General features: G+C 45.5%; 1 protein-coding gene and 1 pseudogene across 3 annotated transcripts in view; one reads left to right on the plus strand and one right to left on the minus strand.

The window, feature by feature from the left end:
- Nucleotides 1-5,882, plus strand: part of LOC101589131 — a 29,502-nt pseudogene extending 23,620 nt beyond the window's left edge. The window contains exon 2 of the transcript XR_002819125.1: nucleotides 4,040-5,882. The product of XR_002819125.1 is annotated as a synembryn-A-like (transcript). The remainder of the gene's footprint in view (nucleotides 1-4,039) is intronic.
- The window catches only part of Pde10a (phosphodiesterase 10A), a 340,101-nt gene extending 319,110 nt beyond the window's left edge, over nucleotides 1-20,991 (minus strand). Inside the window, exon 1 of one of the 2 annotated variants that reach the window (XM_012512701.2) lies at nucleotides 20,877-20,991. In XM_012512701.2, the coding sequence (XP_012368155.1) occupies nucleotides 20,877-20,943 (67 nt within the window). In that variant the 5' untranslated portion in view covers nucleotides 20,944-20,991. The remainder of the gene's footprint in view (nucleotides 1-20,876) is intronic. The other variant, XM_023706496.1, reaches the window with a different exon arrangement.
- Nucleotides 20,992-21,033: the final 42 nt, after the last annotated feature.

Raw genomic sequence — 21,033 nt, forward strand, 5'->3', positions numbered from 1 at the left:
TGAGTGTCATTAGTTGCATTGTCGTGGCTGCCTCTGTGTTCCCAATCAATTCAAAACACCTACCTGTCATGGTCACTTTGACTCTGGCTAAGTCAAAAGTCACAGGTGCCTGATCTGGTGAACAAGGACGCTCCACACCACAACGCCAAGTAAGCCTGTCTTGCAGCGGGACAGCAATGGGCAGCAGCACTCACTCACTTTTTTCTAATCACATTTCATGTGACACTCAGCAAGAGGATTCCAGAACTGCTTCAGAAAGTGGCCAGAGTACTGAGATAAGTGTGTCAGACGTGAAGAGGATTGTGTGGAGTTAATGGCAATGTGTGTCTTTCACTGTGATAAAGTTTTAATTTCAATATTCATCATGTGGATCAATCACACCTCACCTCTTATGGTTCTTAGGGATGGGTACATATTTATTCTAGAATTTTTTATTTCTGTCTTTGTAGAGCAATTGGAGACTATGAGACATTAAGAAATCTGAAAATCAGCAATACAAATTCTAGTAAAAATGTAAAGGCTGATTTGAGATCTGTGTCCCACATAAGGCAACACCAGAGCAAAGAGCCAGGAAAACAGACTGGCTGGCTGAGCCCTCATCCCAGAACATGAAAGCCATTCAGTGATGGGACCTCTTTCTACTGGAATGCAGCTCCAAGGGGAGAAACTGAAGGGAGAAATCTATGTTCACCAAAAATAATGTACTAGGGGCCAGGGAGATAGCTCAGAAGCATAAGCACCTGCCTGGCAAGCACAAGGACCTGAGTTGGATCCCTGGCCCTGCATTCTGTGCAGTCTTGACCCCAGATCCCCAGACACCCACGTGTGGCCCTGCATGGCCCCAGAACCAGGAGTAGTAGCCCACTCCTTTAATCCCAACACTCGGGAGGTTGAGACAGGAGGATCTCTTCAAGTTCGAGACCAGCCTAGGGAGTACAAAAGTGAGCACAAGGCCTGCACAAACTGCATAAAGACCCTGTCTAAAAAAAAAAACAAAACACCACTGTACTCTTCTAATACTGGAAAAGGTCCATGCTAGAGGCCACCACTATTTTTGTAATATAATATGATTGGGATACAACAAAAAACTCATATGTCTGTGCCCTGCCTGTGCTGTAAGGCTACAATGGCAGACCTGAGCACCGCCACAGAGATCGAAGCCCTCTGCAAATGATCCGCTGTGCTGCCTGCCCCAGAAAAGGTCTGCCGCACTCAGATTTCACAGGTATCTTCGTAGAATATCCCATCTTTAGTATTTAAAGTAGCCTCTGTACTAATAGTGTTTAAACAGGATATCATGTCTGTATCTTGTACTATAAATTACTACAAAGACAACAACATGCAACGTATTCATTATTGTAACTGTCTTACTACCCTGTTTTGAAACTGTCTCATTATTATTTGTTTCTCAATAAAATTAACAAAAATAAAATAAAATAAAGTAGGCTTTATCATTAGTGGTGTGTGCTCACCATTTTAATGATTTAATTATTTAGTTTATATAATTTTCTGACCCAGATAAGTGCAATAATAAAGGTAATGTTTTATTAAACCAAACCCTCTCTGTGCCAAACTCACAAGGAAAAAAGCATTCCCTGGACAGTTTTCATACATTATCTGGGAGAGATACTAAAAACGGCTGGAGTCTACAGGCCCCAAAATAGTGAAAATTTTTGATAATACGAGTGTTCCCTGTGAAGAATGTTGGGCTTTGAGGTTAATCAGGAAACTTAAATGAAGGTTAATCAGAAAACTTTCTTTTTCCAAATCTTTTTACTGAAATCCGTTTTAAAATATGTATGTTCATATTTCTGCCTAAGTAGTAAATGAGAATATAAATTCATCTGTCTTTGATAGGGAAATACTCTGTCTCTAGATAATTATAATTTTACCTCAAAACACATTAGATGTAAAACAAGCACAACTATCTAGATTTATGGAGGCCTCAAGAAAAATATGTCAGGCTCTTGATCTTTGCTGCCACCATGAAAGGTTGCTTTCTGCTCTGTGCTGCTCTGTGTTGGACCCAGCTGAGTATGGACTGAAACCTCCAGTAGCTGTGAGCTAAATAAACCTTTCCTTCCTTAAAAAAGAAAAGAAAAGAAAAGAAAAATACGTCAATCAATGAATATGCTTTAAAGTCGTATGTGTCACATTATAAAAGCAGAATAAAGAATCAGTGCTGTCCACGCTGAGGGCTCTGTCAGCAGTGGACACTTTGGCACATGGTGCCACGTGCTCTCCGCCCACTGTGGTGGCTGTTGCACCAGTGGTGGTCTGTCCTGACTGAGTCAGACGTCCCCAAAGAGGTCAGCACTCTGCTTCAGGTGCACGTCCCACCCCTCCACTCTCAGTCTAGCGTCTGGCCAGGCCATTGAGTGCCCGCTCCAGCAAGCAGCACCTGGGCATGCGGAGCTGGGGCACCATTGCTCTTGCCCCTGGGGCCAACTTCTGCTAGAACGAGGCTCCTATACCGTTAAGCCACCTCAGTAATTCACTTCTGGCTGGCCTTCTCTCATGCCTGTGACCCTGGTTCCACTTCCTCCCTTCTACCTCCTGGAATCACCTCCATTAATCATGACCTCACCCTCTCCAGGCTAGGATTTCAAGAAATCCAAGCTAGGAAACTGCAGTTCATAGAAATCTTTGTTCAATGAAAACTGAGTAATTCAGAGAATCACTGGAGTCAGAGGTTTGACCTAACAGAAATACAGCCACACTTAAATCTGGCAAAACCTACAATGGCAGATGGCTGAGATCTCCTCAAAGCATACTTCAGCCAGTTGTTAATGTCATCAAAACAACTACTAACCACTGCTGCAGATAGCATCCCCCAGGAGAGCATCCTTATGTAAGGCAGGAAACAAGTATAAAGAGGCAGGATCACCCCGCTAGCTCAGCAGCAGGTCATGTCCCAAAATAGGACCTCGCTCCAGTCTTCTCAGGAAAATGGGCCAGACTGGCACGGAGTAGGGGACAGTCCCACACAGCCTCAGGGACAGGGGGCAAAAGCCTCACTGCAGCTTGTCTCCACCCCAGAACAGAAGGACATTCATCTATGGACCCTTTAATGAAGTCACAGTTTCTTTTAGAAAACAGAAATGAAGGTTTAAGAACCCGTGGAAAACTCTCTGCATTTTATATTAATAGAATTAGTTGAGTCTCTCATACTTAATATTTAAATATTACAAGTATTAAATTTTAAATATTACTAAATTAGTAAATATTGCAAAGGAAACATTTTTAAGTACCACGATTTAAAGCATGCCTGCATGCAGTTTTCTTCTTCTTTTTTTTTTTTTTTTAATTTTTTTTGTTTATTTATTTATTTTGTGTGTGTGTGGCCAGCTCAGCCCACCAGGGGGCGGGGCTGGCTGGCATGTGGTGCTGGGGGATTGAACTGCAGTCCCTGTGCTTAGCTTAGCTTGTTCTAAGTAGGTGCTTTAGACCACTGAGCTATCTCACCAGCCCCGCAGTTTTCTTCTTAGGAAGAAAAAGCACTGAAGGAAAACTAACATTTATTAGTGAACACCCATTTCACAAAACAGGAAACTACCGCTCTAAGAAATTAAGGAGGGGCTGGTGAGATGGCTCAGTGGTCTAAAGCACCTACTTAGAACAAGCTTAGCAAAGCACAGGAACCGCGGTTCAATCCCCCAGCACCACATGCCAGCCAGCCCCGCCCCCTGGTGGGCTGAGCTGGCCACACACACACACACACACACACACACATAAATAAAATTTTTTAAAAATAAAAAAAATTTAAAAAAGAAATTAAGGAGAGTGGAGATGTAAAGAATTTCAAATTACTGGGGCCGGGGAGATGGCTCAGTGGAATAAGCGCTTCCCTGGCAAGTGCAAGGGCCTGAGTTCAATCCCCGGTTCCGCCAAAAAAAAAAAGAAAAAAGAATTTCAAAATACTGTAACAGATACAAAGTGTATTCCATTTGGGAGTTTTAAATTAATATAATTTATTGACAGCGGTGCTTCATGTCAAACAATCTAGATACAGAATTTTTTAGAGGTATTTAAAATTTAGGAACAGCACCAGTTCCCAGGGCCATGGAGCCCGGGTGGTTGCAGACACAGTTGAGACTGGAGAAGAAGATGTGACTGCAGAAGCTCTGAGAATGTACAACCAGGAGCACTCGGAAAGCTTCACCTTTGATGATGCCCAGCAAGAAGACAGAAAGAGCATTGCAAAACTGCTGGCGTCTGTCCTGGAACAGAGCTTGCCACTTTCACACCGTGCCATCTGGCTGAAGACTGTACGAATCCAGGCCCGGGACCGTAGCTGCCTGGCTCCGTTCACCAGCAGCCAGAGCCTGCACGCACTAGCCTCCTATGCTAACATATCTGCCTCTGAGGGGTCCCTCCCAGAGGCCTCTGATATGGGTGTTCTGCTGGAGTCCCTCAAGTGCTTGTGCAACCTTGTTCTCAGCAGCTCTGTGGCACAGGCACTTGCTGCTGAGGCCCGTCTGGTGATGAAGCTTACGGAGCATGTGGGGCTATATGGCAAGAGGAGCTTCCCCCATGAGGTGCAGTTCTTTGATCTGCGGCTCCTCTTTCTGCTAACTGTGCTACGCATCGATGTGCGCCAGCAGCTATTTCAGGAGCTGCCTGTGTACACTTGTTGACTGATACACTGGAGCTGACACTGGGAGTGACCCCTGAAGACAGCCCCCCCCAGAAGTCCTTTCTCTCCAAGAGACCAAGCGGGTCATGGAGATCCTCAGAGTGCTCTTCAACATCACCTTTGACTCCATCAAGAGGGAAGTAGAGGAAGACGCTGCCCTTTACCAATACCTGGGGACCCTTTTGTGCCACCGTGTGATGACTGCTGCTGCTGGAGACCGCACAGAGGAGTTCCATGGCCACACCGTGAATCTCCTAGGGAATGTGCCCCTCAAGTGCTGGATGTCCTCCTCACCCTGGAGCTACATGAAGGCTCTTTGGAGTTCATGGGAGTGAACATGGATGTCATCAGTGTCCTCCTTTCCTTCCTAGAGAAGCGCTTACATCAGACCCACAGGCTGAAGGAGAGCGTGGCTCCTGTGCTAAGTGTGTTGACTGAGTGAGCCCGCATGCACCGTCCAGCCAGGAAGTGCCTGAAGGCCCAGGTGTTGCCGCCTCTTCATGATGTAAGGACTCGGCCTGAGGTGGGAGAGCTACTTCGGAACAAGCTGGCATGTCTCATGACACACCTGGACACAGATGTGAAGAGGGTAGCGGAGGAGTTCCTCTTTGCCCTGTGCTCTGAGAGTGTGCCCCAGTTCACCAAGTACACAGGCTATGGGAATGCGGCTGGCCTTCTGGCTGCCTGAGGCCTCATGGCAGGGGGCCGGACTGAGGGGCAGTACTCAGAGGATGAAGACACAAACACAGACAAGTACAAGGAAGCCAAGGCCAGCATCAACCCAGTGACTGGCAGGGTGGAAGAGAAGCCACCAAACCCTATGGAGGGCATAATGGAGGAGCAGAAGGAGCATGAGGCCATGAAGCTGGTGAACATGTTTGATAAGCTTTCCAGGCACAGAGTCATCCAGTCCATGGGGATGAGTCCCCAGGGTCACCTTACATCCCTGCAAGATGCCATGTGTGAGACCATGGAGGGGCAGCTCTCCTCAGACCCGGATTCTGACCCTGACTATGGACAGTGGTTCCTCTGCTCCATCTTCAGAATTGGTGCTGCTTCCAGAGATATTCTTGGGGTGGCAGCCTTGGGAAGCCCAGGTCCTCTCCACTGGAGTCCCTTTCTTTCTGCCCCAAGTTCTGTTCATGATTTGCCTCTAATCCTATTTCTTATCTTGTGGACAAGAGTAGAACTTGGCCCTGGTTTCCACAGATGAGGCTGGCCTGAGCGGGGAGCACATGATGTGAACTCATCTGGGGCTGGCACACTGCATTTCACAGGGGAAGGGACATACTAGAGTTTCACCAGTGCACACACTGAACAGGGCTGCTCGTCCCTCCACATCTCCCTTGGTCCTGCCTCAGCCACCAATTAGAATGTCCACATACCATGTTCTGACTGGTTGTGATGATGACAGTGGAAGAATGTCAATCCTATCCACTGCTTCTTACTAAATACTTATATGAAGGAAAATGACCTTTTTGAGACCATAAAATGAAACCCTGAGATTTCCAAGAGTCATAGAAACATCCTAGAATAAAGCAGTTTTGAGCAAAAAAATAAAATAAAATTTAGGGGGCCGGGGAGATGCCTCAGTGGAATAAGTGCTTCCCTGGCAAATGCAAGGGCCTGAGTTCAATCCCTGGTTCCACCAAAAATAAATAAATAAAAATAAATAAATAAATAAATAAATAAATAAAAGATAATAATAAAATTTAGCTTGGGGCTGGGGAGATTGCTCAGTTGAATAAGTGCTTGCCTGGCAAGTGCAAGGGTCTGAGTTCAATTTCCAGTTCTGCAAAAATAATAATAATAATAATAATAATAATAATAATAAAATATAAAATTTAGCTTTAGGGCTGGTGAGATGGCTTAGCAGACTAAGCACCTGCTTAAGCAAGCACAGGGACCTGGGTTTGATCCCTGCAACACATACTGCGCTGGTCCCACCGCCGGGCATGCTGAACCGGCCACTGAGACTGGGTGTGGTGGCGTACACCTGTAATCCCAGGACTGGGCAGGCTGAAGACAGGAAGGTCACTGTAAATCGGAGCTGCATAGTGAGACCCTGTACCAAACACTTTAAAATAAGATAAAATAAAATGTAGCTTTGTCAAAATTTACCCTGAAAGATATAACTGTAGGCACATCCTTGTTTCTCTACAAGTAGAAGTGAATTCAATTACAAGAAAATAAATGTAATATACATGTAAAGGACAAAGACTGCTTATGTAGCTGATTAAGAATATATACCAGGGCTCGGAATATAGATCAGTAGCACAGTGCCTACCTGGCAAGTGTGAGGCTGTGAGTTCAATTCCCAGTTAAAAAAAATATATATGAAAAAATTAAAAAACCCTCTAAATTAAATAAATAACCAGTTACAAGGGGACACTTGCAATAACCCAAATGTAAGTGATGATGCCCATGGGATAATGGCCTAGAGCAGGATGGTGAACCTGTGGCAAGTGTGCCACTGCCAGCCGTGTGCTATTACTTAAAGCTCTAAAAGGTTCGCCATCACTGGCTCAAGGGACACATGAGGGGAAAGTAATAAGCACCATCACTGGTCACCCCCTCAGGATGCTCCAGGCTTCCAGAGCCGCAGGCCTCTGCTCCCACACAAAGCGCACAGGGAGGAGGCCTCACCCCCCTCCCAACCCCTAGCAAGCCTTGAGTCCGGGGCCAGCCGATGTTCAGAGACGGGGAGGCAGGGATCACAGCGTTCGGGGGTGTGGGGAGCCATAAATAGAGAAAATGACAATGAAAACCTTTCCAAATAGTTTCCCTTAAACGGAAAAATTCTAATGACACTTTTTTTCTCGCTCTTCTAAGAATTCTTCCTTTTTATTTTCAACACATTTTCCTTTCATTTCTTGCCAAGAAAGTGGAACTGCTGGACGACTCCAGCCTTTCCCGCTATCAGTGTGTCCAGAAGCCGAACTTCCTGTGACTACAAAGAAACACCTTTCCAGGCCAAGTGGACACTCCAGCAGCCTTGCCTTCCTCTGCCCACCATGCCGCCATCTCACAGGAGGCTCCTGCGTGGCTCAGAATCCACGGAAGTGACACGGGTTGGCATGCTTTTCCACTTCCTCTGCTCCAGGCGCTGGCATGAACGCTGCTGCTGCTGCTCACAGCAGGCTGGCTGGGAGAAGGCCAGCACTCCCGTGCATGCCGTCTGGCTCCACACCCTGCTCCAGAGAGTTCCTAGGGTAGCTCTGTCCCCTCAACAGTCACACAACGAACACATCCAGGCCACTTTCAACACACACCATCCATTCTTCTTACTGGGAAGTTGCCAATCACAAAGCACAAGGTAAATGCTGACAGGGACCAACAGTGCATTGACAGGAAAGAAATGAATGAACGTCAACTTTGTCACTTTCTATAGGCACACCCCTCTCTGAAGCTGACTAATATGTAATTAATACATGCACTCTAGGTGAAATGAATTCAGCCTGAAACTGAATTGGGACTGATGACCTTACACTGGGAGCTATTGATGGCATTTCCTACCAGTCTATAACCCAAATGCTGGGGAGTAATAACAACTCTAAATCTCAAAAACTTGGCCAAGATATGTTTTTAAATGCACCAACACAAAATCAAAAGGGAACTCAAAAATCAGTTTTAAAAACTGACATGCTTCCGGATGGTGGCCCATTTGACAAAAAGGAACAGAACAGTTACAAAACACAGAAGTTGTCAAAACTCTCAGAGACAGGTCTTATGAGAAATGACTTAAACTAGGGCACTAATGTTATTCATAAAGAATAATTTCTAATATAAAGACATCCTGGTGGCCTGCTGAGCCTCTGAAGGATCCAGTGTTCCATGGGGTAAAAGGAGCATGACGCCACCTTCTCCCCACTGCCTGCCCATACTGCTCACCAAGAAAAGAAAGAGCAGGTAGAAAGAATCAGAGCTTCAAAAACAGCCAATTGAGGGGCCAGGGAGATGGCTCAGTGGAATAAGCGCTTCCTGGCAAGTGCAAGGGCCTGAGTTCAATCTCAATCCCCAGTTCCACAAAAAAACAAACAAACAAACAAAAAAAAAACCAGCCAACTGAAAGCAGAATGCCCTAGAGAAGACGCCCAGCAGTGCACAAACCAGGGAGATGGCTCAGCGGAATAAGCGCTTCTCTGGCAAGTGCAAGGGCCTGAGTTCAATCCCTGGTTCCGCAAATAAATAAAAATAAATAAATAAATAAATGAAATAAAATCAACTTTTAAAAAAATCACAGGTTGTAGCAGGCTAACTATAAGGCTTGGAAGCATTCTCACAAAATCCAGGAACTAACTAGGAAGGAAGCAGCAGCTAAAATAAAACCAGTGGGTGGACTAGAAGGAAATAATATTAAGTGATAAGACAAAGAAAAATGGCAACAGTGCAAGCAGGACATAGGAAAACAGGCAGCGCTGATACCCCTGCCAAGGGGGAAAAAAGGAGACTCATCGAAGCTGCATTAAACAGAACCAAAACAGAATCAGAACTGAGATCAAATACGAAGATCTGAATCATTCAGGTGCTGCCGGGGGAAGGCATTCATCCTGCCTTGGACACAGCTGTCAGGTCATCCGTTTGCACCCCAGCACCTCCCCACACAAGAACATCCCCTGCCCCAGCTCTGCCATGTATGCTGAGGGGCAGTGAGTGTGTAAGTCCCCATTGTCTCTGTCCTAAATAAGATATCATGTCACTGTCATTAGAACTGTTATGATGAGCAGTTGGGACACACATTTAGCGTATTTAAGCGGCAGTGCTGCCCGAGGCTGCACCTTCACTCAGTTGAGAAGTACGAGAATGTAAAGCTCACTTTCTCACAATGAAGACATTCAGTTTCCTGCCAAAATGTAGTGATTTCTACCAGATGAAGATGGCTGGGCAGCTCTCCAGCAGCTTAAGCAACAGTTCATATCCTAGATATGAAGAACTGCCATAACCAGAGTCAGAAATTACACTGAAATAGAAGTGTTTGTCTCCCATGTTCAAATCTGTGCACAATGTAGGAAAGAAGTTATAAAAGAGCTGTGAGGGGTACTGATGCATGCAATCTTTTTAATATTCATGGCTTGACATTTGTGGATCTTGAGTAGGAGATGTAAGTGGGAAGCTAGAGGAAGGCAAAATCCAACTGAACAACTAGGAGCCAACAAATGAAACCAGGATCTCAGCAAGAAGAAAACAAACAAAAATACAAGGTTGTACCAATGACAAAATAGACAAATCACGGCCAATTAAATGGTATTTCGACAAACTCTCACTTATTCTTAAATGTAATTTCTCAATAGCAATAACTCATTCAAAAATAAAAAAGCGTAAAACAGTATTTTTTTTTTTTTTAAATCTCACTCCAACTCTTTTTCACACCTCCTTTTGGCTTCTCACACTGCCCAATGTCATTCATGTTTTCTTGTGCTTCTTCGCAATTTCTTGGAACAATTATCAACAGACCCAAGGATATATCTCTATTGTCCTTTCTAACAGAAAATATATGTGCAAATACATACATGTGTGAGTGCAAATATTTATACAATTTTTAGTCCCTGATTCTTTCACTTAACAATACATCACGGATTTTGAGTGCATTCATTTTTTAAAGTGTTTTTTTTTAATTTATTTACTTATTCATTTGGTACCCAGCTCATACTCCTAGTAATCCTCCTGCCTCGGCCTCCCCAGTGCTGGAATTACAGGCGTGCACCAGCACTCCTGGTCTTGGGCGGGCACCACTTGTGGATCAAACTGAGGGCACCACTGAGGATCAAACTTGGGTCCTTGCCAGGGAGACGCTTAGACCACCAAGCTATCACCCCAGCCCTAGTGCATTCATTTTAATACTGCTGCAAGTATTATTTAACCAGACCCCTGTTAGTCAGCCTCTACGTGGTTTCCGATGTTCTGTTTCAAAAATATGGTACTAGGTACAAATTCTTGTTAAGTCACTCTGCCCATGTGTGATCATAACTGGATGATAAATTCCCAATGCAGACTTTCTGGGTTTTTTTTTTATTATTATTATTTTTTTTTTTTTGGCAGAACCGGGGATTGAACTCAGATCCTTGCGTTTGCCAGTCAAGCACTTATCCTACTGAGCCATCTCCCCAGCCCCCAGACTTTCTGGTTTAATGTACACATGCATATTTAATATTAATCAATACTGTCAAATTGTCTCCTTCAAAGATTTATTAACTGATAACCCCACCAGGAATATATGAGAATATCTACTGGACCATAAACTGCTAATTGTGTTAGAAAGATTATTAATTAATGCAAATATTCTAGGTAAAATGGTACCTAGTGTCATTTTAAATTGTGCATATTAAGAATGAAATAAATCATCTTTCTATTTTCTGAAAAATGTATTTTCTTCTCCTTTTCTATGAGCTATCTACTCATAATCTTGGGTTTTAACTTGTGGAGGATGTTTTTAAGAAGCATTTCTAGAAACTATTTATGTATTGAGGTTAGCCCTATTTGTTAATGGAGCCCCAAATGTTATCTCCAGCACCCAAGTTCAAGAACTTCTAACAGTTCAGTGCTGCTGATTCTTAGAAGGCCACAGGAGGTGAGACAGAGGCAGAAAGGAGGGGACTGTCTGCAGAGAACTGGACAGAAACACTCAGGGCTTCCTCTGTGGTATTTGGGGGCCGCACAAAGGGGTTTTGTTTTCTTAATGTTAATGCTTTTTTCAGTCACTTCTAAATTTTGAGTCATACTTTTAAAAGTCATACTTCTCTCCACCCCAAGGCTAGAAAGCAATTTTCTTGTTTGTTGTTCTTTTCTCTTTTTATGGTTTCCTTTTTTATATTTAAAATATGATCCATTTGGAATGATTTCATCTTTTGGATGAACATGTACTTTTCTCCAAAGCATCTCTTCAACTGTCTATCTTTGCTTCTACATATGTGATGACATTCACAAAATACTAGGTTGCTTCGAGCAGATTCCTTCACCCATCTAGGTCTTTAAATCCCTCCATTCTGCTGGGATGGTTTGGCTAACCATCTACATGCCAGCATCATGGTGTCCTAATCATTGAGACCTTACAACTGCCTTAAAAAGGAGATGATATATTTAATCATGAGACACAAAGAGCATTATCCCACAAGACATGATGACCGATTAGACTATACGTGAAGGTTTTTGTAAGTGAATTTCTGATCCTGGAATAAAACAAATCTAAAATGTATGTGACCCTGAGTGCAACTGAAAACATGCCAATTACCAAATCCAGGGAAAACAGCAGTCCAGTCCTTTCAAAAATCCTTTTAGACTATATTTTAGAAACACATAGACTATTATACACAAATAGCTCAGCTGGATTTCACATCACTGACCTCCACACTCCTGGCCTGCCAATCACCTTTTCTTTTCCCTTTTACTTTTTCATCAAACTGCTCCCTACACAGTACTTGCCAACTTTAAAAAGTCTAAGTATGCTTGTATTTTTATAAATAATTCATCACATCCAAACGTGGCATTGTTTCAGTACTTGCTACGCAGAAAGTTTTTGTCAAAGTTAAAAGCTTTTTATCATAGCCTCAGGAAAGAAAACTGAGATTTCACAAGTGTCTACCAGGCATCTCTCTCCTTTCCCTGGACTTGGGCTGCAGCGTGCACTGACCTCACTGCGTGCAAATTATTGTGGGCATGAGTGCCAAAGAGTATATTCGAACTACATGGGGGAAAAAAACAGTGAATTAAATGAACCTTCAAATGATACCAGCAGCAACATTTTACAGATACTTTATTTCATTATCTTTTTCCTTTTAGGAAAATAAAAGATTTTAAAGACCATTTCATTCATCTTCTTCCACTTAAACACCTTCCCTTACTTATTTCACTCATTAGACATCATGTGCTCGGCAGCATCTAGCAATGAGGTGAAGATAATGAACAAAACATGCCCACAAGGAGCACATTGGCCTCTGCAACGTGAACATAAAAGCCAACAATCCCAAGCACCAGTTCATGCAGAAGTACAGATAAGAAGAAAAGACAAATCCTGGGGAAGACAAGAGTCCAGGATGGGCAGCTGACCAGTGGGAGAGTCCCATCAGAGAAGACAGGGTGATGCAGGGAAAAGCTCACCACGCAGTACGATATACGGATAAAGTTGACAGCAGACAGCAAAGGCACAAGCCCTAGAGGAACATGCTCAGGAGCTCTGCAGAACCCTCTGGGCTACAGAATACCACTAATGCATGCTCCGTCCCACTTGTGACCCTTCTTCCAACAGTCACTCATTAAAATTTATCTTTGTTACCTATGTCTTGTCTGGACACATCAGATGGCAACTCTGAAAGCAAGGAAGAGGTCTGTCCTGACATATTTATCACCATGATTGAGGCATTGAATACTGGTCCACAGTAGATACTCAATCAATATTTATGCACCACATGATCTACCCACACTGTGCTCCTGGAATCTACCATTCCCTTCAATAGAAAATGCAGAAGATCTCCAGAAAGCACACCTCTATCCTTGATCTACCAAACTCCCCTCCCAGCCCCTTTCTGCAAGAGCCCCATTACTACTCCGTCTTTCTACTTCACATTTCCTGAATCCTGCACACTTGTTTCTTCCAATTTCTTTTCTTCAGGAAATAATCATTCTCAAGGCTGGCTTCCATGGGGAAGAAATCTGACTTATCCACCAGCAGGTGTGGAGTTCTCTCCTATCTTTACTACCCAGGATAGATTCACCTACAATTAAACTCCCCCAGCTCCCCAGCAATTGTATAGCTACCACTCCACTGAATCTCTAGACCACAGAGACCATCCCTATGATACAGCAGCCGCTGAAACTTACTGGACCTCTGAGACATCTGGCCTCTTCCATCTTGCGCTTCTTCTCTTGAGATCCACGGCCAATTCTGTTCCATGTCACCTCCTCCTGTCAGACCGCTCTGGTTCAGGACATCCCACGGTTCTGCTTGTTTCCTCTATCACATCTGTTCCTGTGCTCTCACTTCCACTGCTCATTTCCAATTTCCATGCTGCGCTGTGGCTTCAGCTATTCTCTTGGTGCTCGAGTCACAAGTCTCTATTTGTAATCCCATTCACATCACAGCATTCTGGAGTGCTGTCTTGTGATTCCTCAAGCTTTAGTGAAGCACTTACATTGCACCAAGATATTGTTCAACCACCAATTCCACTTATGTGTTGATCAGGATGTTCAAAGTTCACACAAACCATCTATACAGCCTTCCTGAGAGTATCCAATCCTGTGACTTTAAATGCTGTAAAATAGTCTTTGTTCTCTGGTCTGGTCAGTCTTCTGATTTCTAGATTTTGTGTGTCCAACTGACTTCTCACCATCTTCAATACCAGCACTGCACAGTAGACAAGCAACCCTGACTTTCACTGCCAGCCCCAGTGGCTGATGCAGACGCCCCTGCTCTTCTCCTGCAGGCCTCCCTCCCTGAAAACAGCACCACCAGGTAGCAGTCTTTCCTGCCAACCCCCAGGCATGCACACCGAGTCCTCTGCCCCTTGCTCCACATGTCCAATCCACCTGCTGCCTCTGAGCACCTCCTGTGCCCCCACCACAGCTCAGGGCCGTCCTCACTGTCGTGATCTGAGTCACCTTATCTCCTGTCTTGACAACCGTAGTGGGTTCCATGGACTCGCTTACTTCTAGGGCAGGATGAATTTTGCAGCGAATAACAGCACGCACTGGCTGAAAACTGTCATATGGGGAGCAAAATGCAGTCTTCCCTCTGACTTACAAAGCCCTGCTCTGGCCCCTCTGCCACTGTGGCTGCACTACTTGCTTAGCTCTAAGCTCCAGCAACAAGCCCTTCATTCTGTTCCTCCCTCCCAGGGCAACCTCTGACTGGAGTACCCTCGGTCCTGATATCGGCGTGCTGGTTCTTCTGGCACTCAGGCCTGTTTCACTGTTCCTGCCCAAAGACATCTACACAGGCCAACCAGAGTCAGCTCTCAGTTGTCAGGCCCTCCTCAGTTTTGTTTTGGTTTTTTTTTTTTTTTCTTATTTGCTTCATTGTACCACACAAGTTGAGATTCTTCCTACCTCAGAAAGTGTACAGCGCTCTTAAGTGCTCAGTTCTTTTAGTATAGAAGCATCCCCACTTCACCTCCAATCACAAATGCCCAAAGTTCTGATCTAGAAACTGAGGAGCCAGGGAGATAGCTCAGTAGAATAAGTGCTTGCTTGGCAAGCACAAGGTCCTGAGTTCAATCTCTGGTACCACTAAAAAAAACTAAAAAAAGTTTAGAATGTTCTTTGTTTTTTGGAGATTTTTTTTGGTTTTGGTTTTGTTTTTTGGTCGATCCGGGGATTGAACTCAGGTCCTTGCGTTTGCCAGGAAGTGCTTATTCCACTAAGCCATCTCCCCAGCCCTAGAATGTTCTTTGAAATATTAATGTTGGGGCCAGGGAGTTGGCTCAGTAGAATAAACACTTCCCTGGCAAGTGCAAGGGTCAGATTTCAATCCCCGGTTCCACCAAAAGAAAGAAAGAAAAGAAAAGAAACAAAACGAAACTGAGGAGTCCAACGTCTCCCATTTTGTATAGGCAATCACACAGTCATGTTACTATCACCAGCCCCTATTGCTTCTAATTTCTCCCTGACTTATCAACTAAGTGTACAGTCCATGAGTTCTCTGGGCTCTTGCTGATGACTCTGCCAGAAATCAGCCATGCAAAATACCAGCTGTATCAGGAAAGTGGCCTTCTTGCCTGCTCTGTATAGTCCTCAAAGGACTTTGTAAAGGGTGCTTAGCTAAGTCCAGTGAATTCTCTTCCATCGAAGCAGCAGCCCTCTGCCACCACTGGGGCCCAGACCATCCTCCAAACTGCAGCTCCTGCAGTAGCTGCACCAGGCATGCAAGGTCCCCTCTGGATGTCCAGAGTGCTGCCCTCTCCAACCTCAAGCCTTGGCCAGGCCTTCCCTGCTGAAGCTGCCCACCCCCCAACACATAGGTTGTCTGTCCTCATCATCTCTTTTGGCAAGCACACCAGTGAACCCTTGCATGTCCCCAAAGCTGCATGCCTCTTAGGAGAACTGGTTTGTCTCATATTCCTTTAAATCCTGGGCTCCTAGAACATAGAACAAGCCTTCTGTATATGCTCATAAATTTCTAGGTGTTCTGAAGACAAGCACCACACACACTTCATTTTGTTCCACTCAATTTTCATCTTTAGGGGGCCTGCCCCTTAGCTCAGTTCTTTAAGTGGCTGCTTCAACAAAGCAGTCAGGCTCAGGTTGCCGTGGTTCAATCACCACAACTCAAGCCAGCCAAACCTGCCCTGAAAGCATTGGGAGAAAAAAAAAAAAAAAAAAAAAAAAATCCTCAGTTTTCATCTTTAACTTTCCAGCACCAACATGTAAGTACCTTCTATATGTATGTCAGCACTATCCTAATACCAGAGACACAGGTAAAACAGCTTTGGTCCTGGGCTCTTACTGCCCTGCCTTCTACAGAAAGATGAGAAATAGACAGGTAAGCTAGCAAATGAGCAGGCCAAGTCCAGAAGCGGCAGTTGCTACAAGTAAAGAGGAATGCCAGGCAGATGATGCCCTCTTTGTAAGATCCTGAGCTCTTCTGTCCCTGAGAGTTTTCCTTTAGACAGACTTGGAGAAAACATCAACTGCAGGAGTTTCATTTACATTTTAAAAGGAAATTAAAATGTTCTGAACTACAACTAAGTTTTCCTTTTAAGGGAAAAACTCCTTTTACATGAAAATTATTTTTTCTCCCCTCAGATTTCATAGGCTGTTTTTATACAAACAAGAATTCACAATGCATTAACTGCTGAAATATTCACCACTATGTCTAGCCTGCTTTACATGAAACACAGTATTTGCTTCCATGACAAACTATCCACGGCAATGCATCATTTCCCTAGTGGGACAGGGAAGAGATTAATGCAAAACTTAAGGCCAATAGCAGTTTGAGATAGCCAAAGACTTAATTCCCTAATCATTCCACTGCTTCTCATAGAAACTCCTAGGAACTATCTCTATACAGTTTTCTTTTGCAAAATGTAAGTAAAAAAATATATGTAAAATTTCATGGAGGGATACAGCTAAGGGAATCCCTTGGTAGTCAGAATTGTTAATCCATTTTGACCAGGCTGGAGGGATACAGCCAAGGGAAGTACATGAGGCACACCTGTGGAAAAGATTCTTGAGGATGAGTTCAGAAAGCAACCCTAACAATTGTTAGAAGCACAAATTCCCCCATCTCGCTCTTTGTAATGTTTATGTTTTACCAGTAAACTGCACTAAATAACACACAGACCTCTAGAAAAAGGAAAATAGACTGATCAAGGAGTACACAAAGACATTAAGGAAATAAGATGGGAAAGGTTTATAAGTGGAAAGTGAATATTTATACATATTAATAACCTATATAATCCCACCCAGTTGATATAGTTCTGTCCCTTGGACTGATTAGCCAGCCAAAAGACAGCTCACCCCTCCTAGATATACTTGATGACACTGTCCACACCCAGCCTAACAGGCATTCAGTCTTGCTTTGTTGGTCCTCTGCTAGGGCATCCCTACTGGCAGGTCAGGCCCACTGAGTGAAGAGTTACCATCTTGGTTTCCCACAAACACTTTACACTGTGTAGGTCCTCACCTCAGTTGGCTGTCCACCAACACAGAGTCACATCTAGTACTGTGGTGGGGGGTCTTATTTTCCTCTGTATCCTCAGCTTCATGGAGCCCATAAAAATACACAAAATGTGAAGTCTAGTAGAGCTGCTAAGTATTAAACACATTTGCTCTTGAGAGGGATAATAATTATCTTAGCCTTCTCCAGTGTTGGCCACACAGTTCTCACATCTCAAGAAACAAGAGTGAGAGTGCCTGGTGATGGGTGTGAACATGCTTAAAAGCCACAATGCCTGCAAACATGCATCTTCTGTTTTAAATATCTGAAAAATACGCCGTAAATTGTGCTTGAAGACATCTTCACTTTCCACTTATAAATCTTTCCCATCTTATTTCCTTACTGTCTTTGTGTACTCCTTGACCAATCTATTTTCCTTTTTCTAGAGGTCTGTGTGTTATTTAATGCAGTTTACTGGTAAAACATAAAAATTACAGAAAGCGAGATGGGGTAACTTGTGCTTCTAACAATCGTTAGGGTTGCTTTCTGAACTCATCCTCAAGAGTCTTTTCCACAGGTGTACTTCCCTTCGCTGTATCCCTCCAGCCTGGTCAAAATGGATTAACAATTCTGACTACCTAACACAGCACCCTGTGTTATCTGTTCCACAAGGCTAAGTGCAGTCCATACTGACCTAGGGCAGCACAATTTCTTGGCTCTGCATCAGTAGATTCACTGGACTGCTCTGGGACAACTGATCATTCCTATTCTGATCAGCACCACTCCTAAGAATGCTGTATAAAGCTGGGTGACCAATATTGAGTCCAGAGGTCAGCAGATGTCAGGAAGTGAAGTCAGGAATTGTCTGATTAAAGACAATGTGAATACACCAAGTGCTCAGCAGCGACTTGTAGCTCTGGGCATAAACACCATTAAACACCATACCCACATTGGAGCAGTTCCTTCTTAGCTACCAGTTGACAAACTCAGGATAGGTTCTTCTTCTGTTTAGCTTGAGACTCTAAAACCTAACTAGGACAGGACCAGAACTTGGCAAATGACAGTGACTTCTGTTAAGTATTTAGTGCATGAATAACAGTGGATCAGTGTGAAGCAAATGCAAAGTTATAAAAACAGGCATGAAACTACAGTACCATACCTTCTACATATGGTTTGGGTTTTGATAACCAAAAAAAGGTAACAGACATTTGTACAAACTGTAATTTTGCACAGCACCCTGTATATGATGACTTGTTTGTCAGATAAAGAAATCAAACTAAAAGATAAATAGGGAAGACATATTCAACACTTATATACATCTGTGTGCATTTGGGAAATTTTATATTCTCACAGAATCTAGAATTTGCTTTCAAAAAGGCTGATTTTTAATAAAAATATCAAAAAGTCAGCCAAACTTCAGGTATCATGGCAACTGAGATGGAAGTGGCTTTGTATGTACCAACAGACAGATTCCAGTGTGGACCCCGAGGTCACAGCAGAGAACAGTATTACCCTTAGAAGCAACCTCTTCTCATCCGTGGGTGAGGAGGGTCTATGTTTACAGTACCTCAGTACTTACTATGGTAGTAGATACCCAACCGAGGCTTCTGATGTCTCTGGTTTCTATCCAAACTCCAGGGTACTCCTAGGGTCAAGAGTGAGGGACAAAGAGGCAGGACCACTCATGCCACAGGCCTTCAACTTCTCCCAGGTCAAAAGCACCTCTACACCATCACCTTCTCCCTAGATGTGTCTCACTCAAGGAACAGCTCTCACCACCACCTCGCACCTCTCCCACCTCACTCCACCCTGGACCTGCTCCATGAGTTGCCAAGAAAGGCAGGAGACATTTATTTTGTATAGAAGTAATTTAGAAGTGCACCAGGAAGGGTACCCCACACAACCTCAGTCTTACCTATCCTAAGTCTTAGGTAGGGCTCCAGTTCTGGTCCTAAAGTAGGTAAAAATGCCTCTGCTGGCCACACCTAATGGCAGTAATGAAGGCCACAGCTCACCTCGCTGGTACCAGATTCACAGCCCTTTGCAGTGCACTATCCTTGGGTGATGAATTCCAGGGACACCCACAGCAGAGAGGAGAGAAGTACCTGACAGAGGCCAGAAGCCCAAGAGATCAGCTGAAGCACAAAGACCCACGCCTCCAAGGCCAATCAAGTCACAGGGCAGATACCAAGCAGAAGTCCACAGGCTCCTGGAGCCACACAGGGGTGAGAAGAGGATGCTGGGCCAATCTGCCACCACAGCCCTTGTCCAGGAAGCAGGATTGTAAGACAGCGCTTTGCTTCCTGTAAGAACACACTCGCAGGCCCCGCGGCTTCAACCCAGAGGAGAATGGTAGTGGACACTGGAAGCACCCAGAAGACCTCAGGCCTCAAAGAGGGGCTTGCCCCCTTAAGAGCAGCAGCTAGGCCAAGGCTAAGAGTGAACTGCATTGGAAGTGGAAAGCCTAAACAGCAACCTGAAGGAGATTTCCCTGGAAGAAAAGGGCCGTGGAAACGCGATCTGTTGAATGAGGAGCAAACAAAGGCTTGGGTGCGCACGCGGTGGACGGCGGCGCAGAAGCAGCGCTCTGGGCCACTGGCAGCCGCGCCCGCCCGAGCTGGCGCCGGAGTAGTCCGGTGCCCCACAGGCACAGCCTCCTCGACCGTGACGCGATCCACCGCCCCGCCTCGCCCCCTGCCGCCCTGGTCCTCCTTGCTCCTTGGGCTTGTCTGCCCGCCATCCACCGCAGCGGCGACTCCCTACTCTGTGCAACCGGCGCCTCTTTCCTCTGTCTCCCGCTTATCTCCTGATTCTAGCGAAGCTCTGTCTGACTTTCCGCTGGACCTGGTCCCCCTCCCCGTGGCATGCCCTCTGCCGCCCCTACACCGAGAGCTCTCAGCCCCACGCCCACGGGCGACAAGTCAGGGTGTCAACGGTCGTCCCGCGAGTCCGAACCCGCCTCACCTTTTTCTTGCACACTAACACCCTTTCTTTACCAACTCGAACATGCTAACCCCCGAAGTCCTTATTAGGTGAGCGCTAGGTGGGGGCACGTCCTCTCCGCCGAGGTGCAGACATTTCCACCCCGCGACTCCAAGCTCTACAACATGGTCAATGCGGAGGAAGGGGTGCCGACAAATCTGGCTCCACATTTGGACGTGCCCGGTCTGGGGTCCGGCCTACCCTTGTTCCGGCCGCAGGAACCAAGCAGCAGGGTCACGGGGGCCGGGGGAGGGGGGCATGTTTACTCCAGCCAAGTGGTCAAAGGCTGGAAAGAACCAGGAATCTGCCCTAAGTGGTAACAAAGTTGCAAGTATAAATACATGCCTGGCCCTTGTACACAGGAACAGCCCAAAGGTCAGGACAGTAAAAGGTCCCGTTTACACGCTCTGCGACCACCGACCCCCAAACATCCTTCCTCCACGCGCGCAGAACCTGGGAAAGCCCGGCGTTCCTGTGCTAACGGACGCTCCCGCGCCATCGAGGTGCCACCAGCTTCCTGCCCTTCCAGGGAAGCTGGCCGAGCGCTGACCGCCCCGACCTACACACCGTGACCACCGCCCACCTCCGTAGCTACCTTCCCTCCCAGCGATCTGAGACCCGAGATCCCCGGCCGCCCACACACACACGGCGACGCGGGGCCAGGCCACTTACTGGGGCTCAGGAAACACTCGGTCAGCCTTCGGAAGCAGCTCGTACTGTTAGAAGATCCATCTTCCATGTCGGAGCCGAAAAGCAGTGGCGAGGCAGCGGCAAGGGCGCAGCCGGCGCCTCGGGGCCGCCGCGGAGTTCGGCCGCCGCCCGCGGGGCC

This window comes from Octodon degus, unplaced genomic scaffold (genome assembly GCF_000260255.1).
Source record: "Octodon degus isolate 3935 unplaced genomic scaffold, OctDeg1.0 scaffold00261, whole genome shotgun sequence".
Lineage (NCBI taxonomy): Eukaryota > Metazoa > Chordata > Mammalia > Rodentia > Octodontidae > Octodon > Octodon degus.